The 16,411-nt window shown below is 37.7% G+C and overlaps 1 protein-coding gene across 1 annotated transcript; it reads right to left on the minus strand.

Annotated features, from left to right (window-relative positions):
- Positions 1 to 4,928: 4,928 nt before the first annotated feature.
- Positions 4,929 to 13,669, minus strand: LOC145901351 (uncharacterized). The gene is made up of 24 exons (XM_082989000.1): positions 13,579 to 13,669; positions 13,136 to 13,405; positions 12,826 to 12,939; positions 12,418 to 12,528; positions 12,028 to 12,285; positions 11,745 to 11,858; positions 11,387 to 11,500; positions 10,770 to 11,042; positions 10,529 to 10,645; positions 10,268 to 10,378; positions 9,766 to 10,038; positions 9,563 to 9,676; positions 9,274 to 9,384; positions 8,848 to 9,117; positions 8,641 to 8,754; positions 8,333 to 8,443; positions 7,822 to 8,079; positions 7,405 to 7,518; positions 7,229 to 7,342; positions 6,710 to 6,985; positions 6,344 to 6,457; positions 6,066 to 6,179; positions 5,434 to 5,706; positions 4,929 to 5,088 (listed from the first exon to the last, which is right to left on the minus strand). Exons 1-24 carry the CDS (start codon positions 13,640 to 13,642, stop codon positions 4,967 to 4,969), a joined length of 3,924 nt encoding a protein of 1,307 aa, XP_082845126.1. The 5' UTR covers positions 13,643 to 13,669; the 3' UTR covers positions 4,929 to 4,966.
- Positions 13,670 to 16,411: the final 2,742 nt, after the last annotated feature.

Genomic DNA, 16,411 nt, shown 5'->3' on the forward strand with positions numbered 1-16,411 from the left:
AGTTTGAGGAAATCATTTTCTAAGAAATAAAAAGTGTATCTGTTGAAACAGGATTGGTTTCAAATTATAGAAATATTTGACGATGAAAATATACAATCTTCGTGGAGGTGCTGCCTTTTATATCCGCGCTCAAAGTAGACATCTTTTGTATTTAGTTTTTTTAAGAAAGATGACGATGTAGTGCATTTCAAACTAATTCTGCAAATGACGCGTAAACCGTCACAACAATTTTTTCGGAAACATTTAAATAACGGGGCACTAAAAATCATGTTCATTTTGCTGTCCATATCTTATAGACCTACGAGATACAACTCGGTGTGGAATTCCACATTTTCAAACAAAAAGAATTTAAAGCTTACCTTGAAGAATACTTTTTAAACAAGAAATGTGATTCCTGAACAACTTGAAACAGTATAATGTCCAACATATAGTAAAATCATGAAATAAATTTAAACACGTGTTTTATACATAAAGTCATACCGCTAATACGTATTTAATATTGTTGGGCATGCAACAAGCTAATATTAACATTTATCACGTTAGAAACGCAAAATTCATATACTATGTGAAAACAATAAACAGTATTTTGTTACAACGGAAACTGCAGATTAAATGCGCTTATAGACCTTCATGTTTAAGCTGATCATAACAGTCTGGATGACTCTCACAAGGTATACCTTCCCTCAATTTATACATTTAATCTATATCCGTTGTGGGTATGGCGCGTCATGTGCCCCGTGTGGTTAAATCCAAAATAAGACAGCACAGCGTCGTATTTCACCACTCACCAAGCAATTCACCGACTCATATATCCCATTTTTATTTTAACCAAAGCGCACTGAGAATCATTAGTAAAGAAAAGCGCAGGTAAAATCTGTTTTTCACGTGCGGCGAATCTGTCCAAATACGATGCATGCGGAAACGCTGTGGGAACAAATCCGATAAAAGCGACACAAGTCGTGCAAACATACTTTTTCTGTGCTGTCGGTAAGGACGCTGTGAAGTGCGTGGACTATCGTAAATAAACAATGCCAAATTCACATGTGAAAAATAACAATAGTGTATGCAGTGTCCCCACAAAATATGAAAAATCTACAGTTTGCCTTCTAGCAAACACTTTAGTTGGTTTCAAACATGTTTTTTTCTTGTGGTTATATTCACGACAAGCCATTCAAGTCTGATAGCTTACAATCAACCACACGCAAACGCACTGGTGTGTAATACAACACATGTGGGACGGCTGTTTCTGGGTGGGATCAACATCTTAAAGTATCGCATTGTCTTTCACCACAACCTATGTAGCCAAGCGGTTGACATATATTCAGCTATCATTGCTTCGTCATGTGTTACTGAGGAAAGCACACCGCAATCATGTAAATTGAACCGTTGAAGTGTCATGGCCTGAAAGCGCTGACATTAAATAAGAATCTAGTGTAGCCGAAATTGTGTAATGAGATCTCTTGAACTATTGACATGTTCGAACTGAAATATCTCGACATTAAATAGGTCACCCATTATGAACTCTCGTTGTTTCAATACCAGTTGTTGAGAATTTTGGTCTCTACAAATTAGTTTAAGTGAAAGCGATTATTTTACCAGAAGTAAAACCAGCAAGTCGTTATAAAATTTTTACAGTCCAGCAGCATAAAATGCGGTGAAAACAAGACAAAATCTTTTCCCAAAATTTGCGCTTTCTAACGAGCGATGCAGTTGCTTCATTTATCTAAAATTAGTCACTTTATCTCTGATGAAAAAATAAAATCTGCATAACTGAATATAGCCACAGGAGTAAGCTTTGTGTTCTATTACACAGTAACAATTAACAGCACTGCTCTGCGGGGAACAGGTCTCAAATCAACGACAGTGAACACATAAGCCTTGCGAACCAACCAGTGCGATCAGCAACGTAATATGTCCCCTACGTAACTTGACGTTAAAGTGAATTTAATTTGTATTTGCAATATTTGCAATGTAGGTTTGTTGCAAGTTCGTAATCTGGAAAACATTCTTTCCTGCCAACGTTTAGTTGACAATTTCAACATCCATACTGTCTTCTTGTCGAACTGTAAGTTCATAATGACTTTTTATTTGTTGTGTAATTCATAATGACTTATTATTTGTACATAAATTACAAATTAAAGCATTATGTTATTCTTGTGGGGACTGAAATATTTTTGAATACCGAAGTGGATTCTGCGCACACCAGAAACGCTCTAGAACCACAAACGTATACGTTTAGCGAGTATAGTTATTGCAATGAAATCAGTTTTATTTAGTTATTCCAGACAAATGTAAAAATTTAAATTCCCACTCTTTATTTCTTGGTAATTCTCACATTGATTCTCACTTATTTTGCACAACTCGTAAACTTTTACGCTCGCTAACCCCTTGCGTTTATCACACACTTTGTAACATGGTACGTCTATAGTCAAATATGTATTTTGTGTGATGTTGGTGTACTGTTGCGACCCATAAAATTCGATGTGTGAACACAAGTTTGGGAAGGTCAGGTCTACACTTAACAACTCCATTGATAGAGAAATATCCCTCGAGATTAATAAAAATATGATCTACTTTAACATGTTTTACTCCGTATTCTTGTTCCATACATTGGAACTGTCACGATAGATTAACTGTCATGATAGCAACAGAGTGTATTCCCAAAAACATAATGAGTGGTTTTGTCGCAGGTCAAATCAACCACACAAAATCACGCATTAAAACACACTATTTGTGCTTCAGATCTTCAGTTGCGGGTTCAATAAAAACACACGGACCCACATCTTGAAAGATCAGATTTGGGTCATTCAACGAAGTCATGTGTCTAAACGGTTGTCACGTATTCAGCTGTCGTTGGTTCGTCAGATTTTACCGAGAAAAGCACATGGCAACCACGCAAAGATAACGCAAAAGTGTCATGACCTGACAGCGCTGACGTTAAATGGGAATGCTTTTGGCCTCAATTCTGTAATTACATATCTATTGAACTTTAGACCCATTCAAACTGAAATGTCGCGATATTTATCATATATATATTTTCCTCCGATATATGAAAGCACAGACCACGATAGTACAATGTTTCCATGACAACAAAATATTATCAGCAGCAAGCGACTATTTCTTCAACAGAACGATAAAAACTAGCAAGTCGGCCCTAATTGGTAAAGCGCCTCAGCATATAAATATAACAAGCCTTGCTCACAATTGTGTTGATGAAAACAGCATAGTTTCTTAATTGAATACGATTAAATGGTGCCAACTACAGACTACACTGGTGAACACATTGTTTGCCTGCCCCCGCGAAACTACGCCAACAACAACTACCATTTATTTGTTGATGTCGGAACCAATCCAAAGACAGGAAACATACGAGCCATGCAAACTGACCACTCAATTGCTTCATTCGTTCCAAGCTTCAGGCATACCAGGAATTAGATGCGATTAATAAGCGAAGTAGGGTACTTAACTTATCGTTACACTGAATTGTGTTTTTGTCGTGATGTCGTAATCAATAAAATGCCGTTTACTTAACGTAATTTCTTGCAACTATGCAACTACGACTTGGCGAAAGCCTAAAAAATGTTGTAAGGTTTAAAGGTTGCCAAAAAGCGCCGCACCGCATAGACCAAAGCACAGCGTTTTTTTTAAGAAAGCTTTACGGCACATATAGGTTCAGGCTTCAACATGTAAGTCAACAGTGACTTAAAATTGTAAGTTTTGACAGTTTTTGTGATATAGACTTACAACAAAAGCCACCTTTTAGGTCTTTTTGTTGTTAAATTCTCCCTGTTTCTGGGGATTATGTTCCATTTTACTATTTTAGGATATTTTTCTCCAAGGTGCAGTTTACCAGGGATCCTTTTTTTAACTACACAGAAAAGCGTGGCTCCGCAACCTGGTGTCGTAAAAATGTTTACAAAACACATGTGATATTCACGAACTGTGCGACCGGCCTTAAACAAGAGTTACCCAAGACGAGAACACTTGGCACGAAAATTCAACAGGGACAGGCAAGATCACATATTAGTCTGTGAGAGCTACGGGTCACATCGTTAACAGCTCGCTAAAATTACATAATAACCTTTTCGCAATGAAATGCGAATCTATCATGCTATCCACTACACAATACTTCTTTAAAATTGTGTTTGCCATCATAATCTTACACTAATGCTCCTACGAACCAGCTAGACCTGGCTTAGATCTAATTTGGTAACCAAATGGTCAGCCAATATATCGATTGAACGTTGAATGATTGTTTACTGATCATAAAACTAAACACCTGGTCTCAAATCGTTCTGCCTCAATGAATTTACCACCGCAAAATATGCCGATTTTTTGTGCTCATTTATTACATGTAAGTTTTTTATGACAAAGTGACAGTTCAATTATATTCAATTATCAATCATAAATTCTTTGTATTTTTAACATGGATGATTGCTATCATGTTTTACAAGGAAATCAGTGTTAGCATGGCAGAAATTAAATTGCTCAAATTTTATAAAAATATTTTGCATTTAAGCAAGCTTTTCGGTTCAACTTGCGGTTACTGTTGGGTTACACCAAGTAGTTTGATACACCATGGTTAATGGCGGTTGTATATTCACCACAAAGTGGAAGTCTTGCAGGCTATTTAGCAGACAAGATCGTTGTAAGTAACACCATAGCTACACTGATAAGACCTGTTAGGTCGAAACAGTGGCCCTGACTGAAGCTCACAATAAAAAAAAAACGTTGTTGGCGCTATTGCTTATACAATATTCCATTTGCAGCATTGCCGTTGGCATAAAGGACCAAAGTAAAAATTCCAGCACTGCTTATGGAAAATTTATCGTTCAGCTGCCGTATGGCTGCTGCAAAATTTAAGTTAAAAACGACACTGATAGGCAACCACTTGATTGGAAGTTTTATTAACAAAATGTACAGTCCAGATTACAGAATTATAGTTGATATTGTAATATGGGTATCTTTACACAATTTGCGTTTCGCACAGGGCTCCAGTAAACCCGTCCGCACATCCACAAACTCTTCCATCAACTTGATTGTAGCAAGTTCCTCCATTTTGACAAGCAGGTAGAAACTTTTCGGCACCTAAAAAATATCAAACATCACCATAGGCAGTAGTTTTAGTTACCGAAGAACATTTGATATCGCGTTGACGCTGGTTTGTCGTTTTTATACCTATTTTGTTTGTATTGTTTTATTTATTATTACATTAATAAACCATTTATACAACTGCAGTGTAGTCCCAACATCACATTTATTAGCGATGTTTTGATAGTTCATTACGAAAAGTGGATGAAAAATAACTTTTCGAGAGGCCACTTATAAAGTTGCAGGTTATTTACACATGTTGTAGCCTTTTCTTAATTACCAAAAGTAACAAATACCTAAACAAATCATATCTTCGACAAATTATAACCAAAAAGTACGCACTGAAGTGTGCCGTCCAATATAACTTCACTGTGGTTTGTCCCCAACCAGATTTCGTGATATCAGTGCGTTTTACTGCAGCCCGGAAGCCCCAAGGAAGCACTTCAAGGACAACTGCACTGAAAGTGTCGCTGTATCTGCTCGAACCTCTCGCAGACACGCTCACGTTTGTTGCCACCGAGCTCATGCATCTGCTGTATGCCACATCGATGGATTTAGAGTAAGGGGGAACACGTGTGAGGGATCCGATCCTTTTTCTTCCATTTGTTCTGATAACTGGAGAATGTACAAATGTTTTCATGTTATTGTTTGTGATTGTAAAATATATATGTACAACAAAATATGAGATCACATGTTTTTGGCGATTTTCTGCGATAAATTGAATTAAACAATTTTTGTATGTGGAGGCATTGTTTTGATTTTTTATATAATTTCTTAACGAAACAATAAGTCGAAACTGTTGCCCTGTGTATGCAGCTCAAATAAAAGTATTGTTTTCCTTCAATTAAAGACAAATTTTAGGTCCATTGCTTCAACACTATGTGTTTGCAAAAGTTGTAGAAGCATTAGAGGCACTACAACTCAACCTATGTTATAAACCTTCCTAATTGGTGATATTTGATATGGTAACTTGCCTATTTCGCAGTTTTTTCCAACTCTGTCTTCGTTACATGTACAGTTATAACCGCTATCATATTCTGTACAAGAACTGCCACTTTGGCATGGGTTTGGGTAACAATGTACCATTGCTGTAAAAAACATATAGTTTTAAATACAAAAGATATTTATTAATTCAGACTGAAAGAATCTGTATCATTAGGACATATTTATCTAGGAAATTCTTGAGTGAAATTATCTTTCGAAAATTTTCGTGACAAAAAATGAGAGGCAGCATATGGTAAAGTAATCGTACCTGCTTCGCAAAATTCCCCCTTAAATCCTGGACGGCAATGACACTGTCTTCCATCAGCTGTGTTTGTGCATCCAGTTGCATATATACATGGGTCGCGAAGGTAAGCGCGCGTTTCTAAAACAGACAGTAGGAAAGATCAGTTGTGGTTGAGCTTAATGATTATTACGATTATTTTACTTGCATATGCCGAAGGCAAAGTATCATTTGTAAATAAAACTACTTTCGGAAGGAACGTAGAACAATAGCAAGGTACAATACAGTAGAAAAAAACTGTACTGTATAGTTATGCCATATCTTCTATGTGATTTTAAGTTGCCCTACTTATGAATGCTAGTGTCCGCAATCACTTGGATGTAAAATATTTACCAAATATGGCTCTGTATCGCATGTAGATGGTTTGGTCCCATCCTTCTCCGGGACGATCAGTCCTTTGTACGAGCGCTCGGAATCCCCAAGGATATATATCGAGAATTGTGTGGTTGAAAGTATCGGAATAAGCTGTTGAGCCGGCAACAGTTGCGTTGACCACATATGCAACACCAGTGTAACAACGGTCATAAACAACGGTGACGATTTTTCCGTATGGTGGCCCAGTGACAACTGGTAACGAAGGTATGTGCTCCAACTTTCGAATGGCTGGTTCTGATCAAAACATAATTTGTCACAAATTGTGCAGTGATTCCTATTACATTTTTTTGTATTTGACGCAGAAATTTACCGCCACGTATACTACATTATTTCGGGTTTGTGATGCAATGCTTTTTTCAAAATTTTGTTTCCACTTTTTGCAACAAATAGTATTAGTCATAATAATTTTAAGCTCTTACTAAATGCTGAATCACGCTATGAATAAATATATACTTCAATAGAGTCTGGATTACTTACCAACGTGGCATCTGTCTCCTGTGTAGGGTTCTGGACAATTACACCTGAAGTAGCTGTAAGAGGGTACACAAGTTCCACCGTTCATACAAGGTGACGACGCGCAATGGGTTTGTCCTAAAAATGCGTGAAAAACACTTAATTTTAAATTAAAACTATTCGGAGGCGGTTTTACGTACGAGTTTCGCAATATCGACCAGTTGTACGGATTCGACAATCGCAAATACTTCCATTCACAGCGTTAAGGCAAAACCCTCCGTTCTGACACGGGTTGAAAGAAAAGTTCACAGAATCTAAAACCAAATAGTTAAAAATAACCATTGTTCTGTTCGCGTAGAATGCAAGAGAAAGGAATTCTGCAAACGAAAATTGCCTTAAATATAGGAAATTTTCTACAGAAACATCAAGCAACCGTGGCTATATAGGAAATGCAGCTAATCACATTCCCGTGCAATTATCGTTGGAATGTTTACAGGGTGCACACTTCATTAAAGCATACGATGTTGCCTCAGACATATTATGGTAATTGATCACAGGTAACTTGTATTGTGCTTTTTTGAAAAAATGCCAAGGCGTTTACTTGTTCCTGAACTTACTGAAATAAGATTCCACATTAAGGGTAACTGCCTCATAGAGTGGATTTGTTCCTGTGTTCTTTCTCCAAACTTTCACTTTGAAGCCCCAGCTGTAAGCTTCGTACACATTCACTCCGGCGTTTTGACCGTAACCACTCACACCCGTAGCATTTACTTCGTAAGGAGCTTCCCTCATGCAGGAGTTGTAGAGAATTACTGCGGTTGTGCTCGATGCAGTTGTGTTTTCAAACGTAACGGGCGTGCGGTAAACATGGTAACCTGTGCAAATTGTTTGAGATTGATTTGTGCTGTTACTTTGCTGGAAAATAAATGTAAATAAAAACTAAATTCCTTAATGCCACCACGCAAGGAATCCAAACAGAAATTAAACAACAATGGAAAGTTGCATATAATGAAACGTGGTCAAATCCTAACGCACAAAATCAAGTGCTATAGATGTTGCAAAGGTGACTTCAATATTTCTGCAAAATGCTTCTTAAACTACGAAAAAAGTAAATCCGACAATTGTTACCTTTGTCACAGTTCTTTCCCCCAGTTTGCCCTGGACAGGAACATTGGTAATCGTTTTCAAGTTCGGTGCAACTTCCTCCGTTACATGGGTTAGGATAGCAGTGAATCAAAGCTGATCAAGAATATTATTTATTACCAGCTAGAGAAAAAGTTGCAAAAAATTTTTTCGAAACGTTTTGAAAGTATTGCAGGCATTTTATAAATTTACTATATTGCAATTTTGTAGTGCTTTCATATACAGTAATCGAAATATTATCATCACAAATTAATTGACCATCCTTACTATACGCAATGTATTAGCTGACTTACGAGTTTTGCAGAACTCTCCGACAAACCGTTCAGTACAGTGACAGGTTTGTCCGTCCTCACTATTGGTGCAAAGTGCTCCATTTAAACAAGGGTTGCTTTCATAATCGTACGAATCTGAACACATAAAGTTGTCGTTTTAATATTTAAGTGGCAAAATAATCTATCCATTATAAGTTACAAAAAGACAAAATCAATAAACATTCTTACCAAAATAAGCCGTCCATTGCATTTCTACATCACTTTGTCCCCAATTAGTTTCGTGGCTCCTTCGTACCATGGATCGAAATCCCCAAGCAAATATTTCGAGGATTTCCACTTCGAAAGTATCGGAGTATCTTGAAGCGCCACTAGCGGTCGCTGTGACCTCATTAGCAACCCCGCTATAGCAACGATCGTAACTCACAACTATCTCTTTGCCAGGTTCGGACGAATATCTGTGAGACCCTACCCGTGCAGTACCTTGTATCCATGGCCCCTCTGGAAGAAAATAATATTGGAAAGGAACCAACCCGCAGTCAGGAGAGACATGGTTACCGCAAAAAAATATGTTCATATTCAAAAGTATTTTGTTTTGGTTTTCAATATAATGAAGCAAAGATATGAAGAATAATAAAACTTGTCACAAGTTCTTACGGATATCGCAAGTTTTTCCTTTCCAGCCTTTCGGGCAATTGCATTCATAACCACCCGCCTGTTCAATACATTCACCTCTCTGGCATGGGTTAGAAAGACAATGAACAAGTCCTAAAAATAGGCGCGTAAATTTAAGTAAATTATGCTTAACATCTTCAGGCAATACATTTAACGAAGTCAACGTAAACGAAAATTTCAATTGGTTGAGAAAAATGATCTGTTTTATACTAAACCGTTAATAAAATGCAAGCAGTGTTTGAAATTTCATGACGTATTAATTCGAACTCACGTATTTCACAAAATCTTCCTGTGTACTCCGGTGAACAATCGCAAATACGTCCTTCCATGCTGTTGCGACAAGTTGCACCATTTTGGCAAGACAACTCCAAACTCGACTTTAAGTCTGTGGCATGAAGGTTTTTCGCTTAGCTTCACGATATTCTAACACCAGTCCAAACAAATATAATTGAAATTCTAAACAACATTTCTTACCAAAGACAGCTGTCCAGGATAGCTGAACCCGACTTTGACCCCAACCTTCTCTAGGTCTGTCGGTTCTTCGCACCACGGCGGTAAAACCCCAAGGTTGGTTGTCGGTGACGGTGGCGCTGAAAGTATCGCTGTATAGGCTCTCACCGGCCGCTGAAACTTCCACCCTGCTGATATTTTTGTCCTGACATTCATCGTAAACAACTTTGATGATTTTTGAATAGGGTTCCACTCTTTCCTGACTCCCCACTCGCACCGATCCACTCATGCTTATGACTGTAAAATGATTTAGTACGTATCTTAAATGACGACTGATACACATTGGGAAAACTATTGAGCCAAATCGCCTCTATGCTAACAAAGCAGAATTCATTTTTAATTGAATAAGGAGATTGTGTAAAAAGCGCTCCATAAAAGATTTCATTATGTTTATCTGCTATTTCATGAGCCAATGTACAATTCATTGCACAACCCATGTGAAACTCTTATCTGGTTTCTTGCTTACCTGTCTCGCAATGCTTGCCCGTCCTATTATTTGGACATGAGCAGTTGTATCCGTTTACATATTCCGTACAAACGCCAGTGTTACAGGGATTGGGAAAACAGTAAACCATCGCTGAAAAATAAATTTTTGTGTTAACCGCAACATGCCATTGTGAAATTGTTTGAAAGCCTATTTTTTTCCAACCTGGAGTGTAAGTTTGTTTAGTATTTTCCTACTTAAGGCCTAGAGCTCCAATTGGAAACAATTTGTGAAATTGCTCACCAAGTTCGCAAAACTCTCCTTTGTAGCCTGGATCACAGTGACAAACTCTTCCAGATTCGGCATTGTTTGTACAACTTGAAGAATGTAAACACGGACTTTGTTTAAATGCCTGCGTTTCTAAACATAAACCTCTATGTTTGTTAAAGTAACGATACAGTGGTATTTCATGTACATGATTCAGATTTACAAGGGAAATCAACTTTTAAAACGTTCAAATTTACGTGGGTAATATGTAACTTACCAAAAAGTATCGTGTATTTGAGATAAAGGGTCTGCCCCCATCCTTCACGACTATCAGTTCTCTGAATGAGTCCACGAAATCCCCAAGGGTATATTCCGAGCGTGGTGTAGTTGAATGTATCGAGATATAAACCTGATTTTACCACTGTGGCATTGACTGATAAAGCAAGACCACTCAGGCAGGTACCATAGACAATTTCAACCGCTTTTCCGTATGTGGGCGGTCTTGCTCTTCGCAGGCTTCCGACATAATAACGTGAACGCATTCCGGGTTCTGAAAAAAGACCAAAGCGGCAGGTTGAGTCAGACAAGCGACCATGGTTAATAAACTAAGCAGGGCACATGAATACGTGCACACAGTTGTACATCTGTACAGTTTGTTTATGTCGTGTACAATCGGTCTGCTTTCCATCAAAATTAATGTAATGCAGACTTCACTGCTGGTAGGCGTTATTCTCTTAGCGCTGGAGTAGTAAGCTAGTCTTGTTTGTATTCATAACGTATTCTTTGTTCTTTTTGCCATAGAGTCAAACAGATTATGTGTGGTTTTGTTTGGTAGCGAGATTTTTGATCAAATATGCTGTTGATTGGTGTGTTATGTCTATAAAACAACGTTACCAAGTTCACATCTATCACCATCCCATCTTTCTGGACAAATGCATCGGAAAAAGTCATTTTCAGGAATACAAGTTCCTCCGTGCATGCATGGCGATGACGCACAATGCGTAATTTCTTCAAATACAAGAAAATGACATAAAACGAACAACTATTAACGATCCTTACATAAAAATGTCAAAGTGCCACACAAAAACAAAACCAACCCGACATTCCATGGCAATAATTAGTTCTACAAATTTTTGTTGGTGTATATATTTGTTATAGTTCGTAGTTTAATCGAGGATTTACTGATTATACATTTGGCGCCCACACACTTCTCTGTATTGGAATAATGCATGAGAAATAAAAAATTGCTTACGTGTTTCGCAGTATCTTCCTGTCGTTCGAACTGGACAAACACAGATTGATCCGTTTGCAGTGTTTTCACAAGTTCCACCGTTTTGGCAAAGACTGCCTGGTGGGTTGAGTTCGTCTGCGTACAAAACATGTTTATCATGCGGTAAGTCGCAGACATGATATATAACAGAAATATTAAACGCTGAGTTATGCAACGCACTGCCTTTCACCGTTTATTGTCAAAGCTATGTCACATATTAGGTAAACTACAAATTTTGGATTGTGTTGTACACATATCGTCTTACCGTATACTGCAATCCATTCAACTATCGCAGTTTCAAAACCAGGATTTGTTCCCAGATCATTCAATCTCCAAAATTTGGCTCTAAATCCCCAGCTGAAAACTTCCAACGCCTTTCCACCGACGTCACGTGACACATTTGATTTGACAGCGAGTCGAACTTCGGATGGCGAAACACTTTTGCACTCCGTGTACAGAATAGTTTTCGTCATGCTGTTTGTGCCCTCTTCGAATGCAACACTTAACACACCGTCGTAATACGCTGCAGGAAACAATACAAAGAATTAAGTGTTTCCTTTTTGTTTGAAATGAAAACATTTTGAGACTGATTAGAGTAAGTTATGTTGTTTTTTTGCTTAATTTCAAGCCATGAGCAACTGAGAATAACACTTGCCATTGCCGCACTTTTTCCCTGTTCTTCCAGGCCGACATGTACACTTGAAATCATCTGTAAGTTCTGTGCATTCGTCGTAATTGCAGGGGTTCGGGTAACAATATACGTAACCTGAAATGCTTTGTAGGTTAACCAGCAGACATAGGTAATCTATACAATACAGTGCTTTGTGCGTGTGTTTCATTACGGAAAGAAAAGTATTTTTGTTATACACCTTGCTGATCCTGTTTTAAAGCTATTAGTTTGTGTGTATGTTATTACGTGAAGAACAGGTCAGAATCTTCGTTCTTTGGTTAATGCAGACATTATGCACTATTGCCACATGCCGAATTTACTCGAATGCAAACGAGTTGCAAAGAAACTTCCCGAGCTCTTTGATGACTTCCTATTACAAATACTTCACCGTACTGTGTTGGCAGTATTTCCCGTAGTTCTCTTGATTGCATGAGCAAGTCCTTCCATTCTCGCTGTTGTCGCATCTGGCTTCATTTTGACACGGATTATTATAGAATTCGGGAGTTTCTGTTGAAGAATGTGCTCGTTACATTTCTAGAATGTAATAAGTTTGCTCTGATGAAAAAGATCAAAATTTCCGCTTACAATATTATTGGACAAGTACATGCAATGACTTTTACCTCCGACATACTTATGCTGAAACGAATTTGATACCAAGTTGTTTTATGAGCATTACAGGCAAAGACGTTATGCAATATTTTACCGTAGAAAGCTTTCCAGTTCATATTTACTCCTCTTTGTCCCCAATCATTTCTCTGTGCATCCGTACGCTGAATAACAGCACGGAATCCCCACGGTTGTATCTCAATTATTGCTGCAATAAAAGTGTCCGGCCATCTTGATTTCCCGGTAACAACAGCAGTTATGTTTTTTGCTTCGCCAGTGTAGCATCGGTTGTACACAACAGTAATATTCTTGACGTCGCCACGCCGATTACTGCCAACGTTTGTCCTGCCGTTGTGATAATTCACGCCTAAAAATGCATTGAACAAGTGTAAATATTAAATTGCTCTTTTTTTGAATTACAGTGTGTCGTTGTCAAAATATTTAATGATTAATGTGAAATGGTCGCAGCCAATCGAGGTAACAATTTGGTACGAATAACTGAAAATATCGACTGTTCACTTTGATTCTTACAAAACTTACCATTTTGAGTTACAGCCACTTGCAAAAATGCAGAAGCAATAATCAGAACTCCAATCATTGCCATAATCTGATTTGTTTCGGCTTCGTTTCGTGTTCGGCACTGTGAGTTGTCTCGCCCATTTGCAATGTTTTATACTTTGCTTGTCCGTTACGCACGAATGGTGCAAGACTGCATTTTTTCATTATTTGAAAACTTCTTTTCCCTCACGTATCTTGCGCAACGCTGAAATGCGTGGGCTGCTGGTCACATTACAACAGATCGTGCAATGGTAAAGTTCAAACAAAGTTCGCCCGACTTTGTGTATGGATTCCTCATTTCATTTGATTTCCAATATAATTTGCTATTTATATGCAATTGTGTTTATCTGAATAATTCAATTCAATTTACAACACCAATTACTTTTCGACCCTATATACAGCAGATTCTCATATCTGATAATATATTTTTTATACCTGTAACGCTTGTTTGTTTTGTTTCGATTGTTTTTGTTTCAAACAATTTCCTAAACCAAGCAGAACTGTTAACGTGGTGCCAAACATTCAGCGCACGCATTTCACAGACATGCTGTCATGATGCCCTGAGGTTGTATCGAGCTTGTACATTTACCGACTGCGTGGGTGTCTATTGCTAATGTTGAGCACACACGTTTTGTAATAACGTACTTCAGAAGTTCGGCGAAATCTGGATTTTTTAAATTTCAACAACAAACAGAAACCCAGGAACACAACTCACGGGTTTTCTCATAATTCTGAGTATAAAGGGAATCAAACATGACTATTAACACTGTCATGTTTGAAAGAAGACGTTTCGGCACTTATGCCATCACAAAATTATGCTACACCAATCGCGTCATTCAAACTGATGATTGCATAAGTTTTTGCCGAAACGTCTTCTTTTAAAACATGACAGTGTTAACAGCAATATGGGCCAGTCTCTTTATACTCAAAACAGAAACCCGGTAAAGCAAATGTGCACATGTTTAGCCCGAAAACGAGGCAGATTTGTCACAATTTCATTCTACGTACACAAGTTTTTCGGTTTTGTTTCAAGTAGGTTAACTACTCACAGTAGTATATCAATATGTTAACTTTATTCCACAAGACTATAATAATGTATTAAAATCCAAACACAGCGATCTTCAGACAGCTCAGATCGATTTATTTAGAGAAAAATATATTTCGCCTAAAAACGGCATCATCAGTTTCTCCATTTACCAAAAATTACGCAAAAGATATATGGCTTACACAAATGGAGAAACTGATGATGCCGTTTTTAGGCGAAATATATTTTTCTCTAAATAAATCGATCTGAGCTGTCTGAAGATCGCTGTGTTTGGATTTTAATACATTATTATTGATACGGTGTGCGATCGACAGCCTGCCAGGGGCCTTTGGTTTTTTTGATCCAGATTTGATTTACTAATCACATTCCACAAGACTAATTTTTTTTGCGGCTGCGTAACGCGATTGACTTAGAATGTGTTCTAAATTGATCAAAAAAAGACTGACAGGTAACCAACGTTGTATCAAAGCGCTCAATTATGAGCAACAGTGCACGGGGTAGCGTCAGAGCAAGATGTTACAAGCATATATCAACGGCCAGTTGCGCAAATTTGACGTAGAAAAATATGTCACATATCTTATACGTTGTTAATTTACTGCAATTGTCACAAATTCACGCGGGTAAATATTGTAAATTAAAACTGATTTCAAAACATGCAAAATTTCACTTGAACAAAACCGTCCGGCAAATTTATGATACATACAAGTGAAAGACATTTACTACACAAATATTGCGAAACACGCTAGTTAGCTTTATACTTGGGAAGGGCGCTTAGTAATCCAGAACGTATATTTACTGAAGCCAATCTTATTACTTGATCGTCAATTGCGTCTAGCGAATTTGATGATTTCGTCACAGCGGTTATGTCTGTTGCCTATAGCTACCCTTGCAATTTTTCTCGACGGTGCTGGGGCAATAAGTCGCATTAAAGGTCGACTGACCTGCTGGCTATTACCACTAAATTGTTTGTCCACTTATTCACTTGGCTGAGAGGTGGACAGGAGGTTTAATTCGAATAATTGTTTATTTAGAAAATAGAATGCAAATAAACGATTAAATTTTGAATAGAATAAAATCAAATGGGTCAAATAGATTAAAAACGAAATAGACTGGTGAAAAACGACGAAAGCGTTACCGTATAGAACAGGCAGTTACATGAAATGCGACACTGAAAGAGAAAGGCAGTGGTCCCCTAAATACCATGAACATTTGAGTCTCTAGCCCAGTATTTTTCAACCTTTTTGAGCCACGGAACACTATTTTTATCAAAATAATCTTGCGGAACACCAAATTGTTGGAAATACTGCGCGGCATTGTACTTAACCAGCAACAGGCTCGCGCAATTACATTCTTATCATTACAAAACGAATCTTTTTTTTTCACAACAATGAAACATTCAAACTGATGATAGTGGATAATTACTTTCATAAAAACGATTTTCGCAGTTCTTTTCCGTGCCGACCTAAATCCCCCAACAACAAACTGTTCCACAGCGCAATTTTCGGAAGATAGTTGTCACAAAACTTTGATATTATTTTTGGACAGAAGAACGCATTGGTTGGGTTGGAATCCGATGACGAAAAACCAGATTTCGCTGCAATAATTACCTTTTTGAAATGCTGTGAAAATCGGTTTTCATTGCAACTTGGTTGAAACGAGTCTTGTTCGTCTTCTTCTTCTTGACCTGTTTCAGACCACGTGGCGCAATATTCCATTGTTTCTTTGTTTATTTTTTTACTTAAAATGTCCCAACTGGATTGAGCTATTTGG

This window comes from Ascidia mentula, chromosome 5 (genome assembly GCF_947561715.1).
Source record: "Ascidia mentula chromosome 5, kaAscMent1.1, whole genome shotgun sequence".
Taxonomy (NCBI): Eukaryota; Metazoa; Chordata; class Ascidiacea; order Phlebobranchia; family Ascidiidae; genus Ascidia; species Ascidia mentula.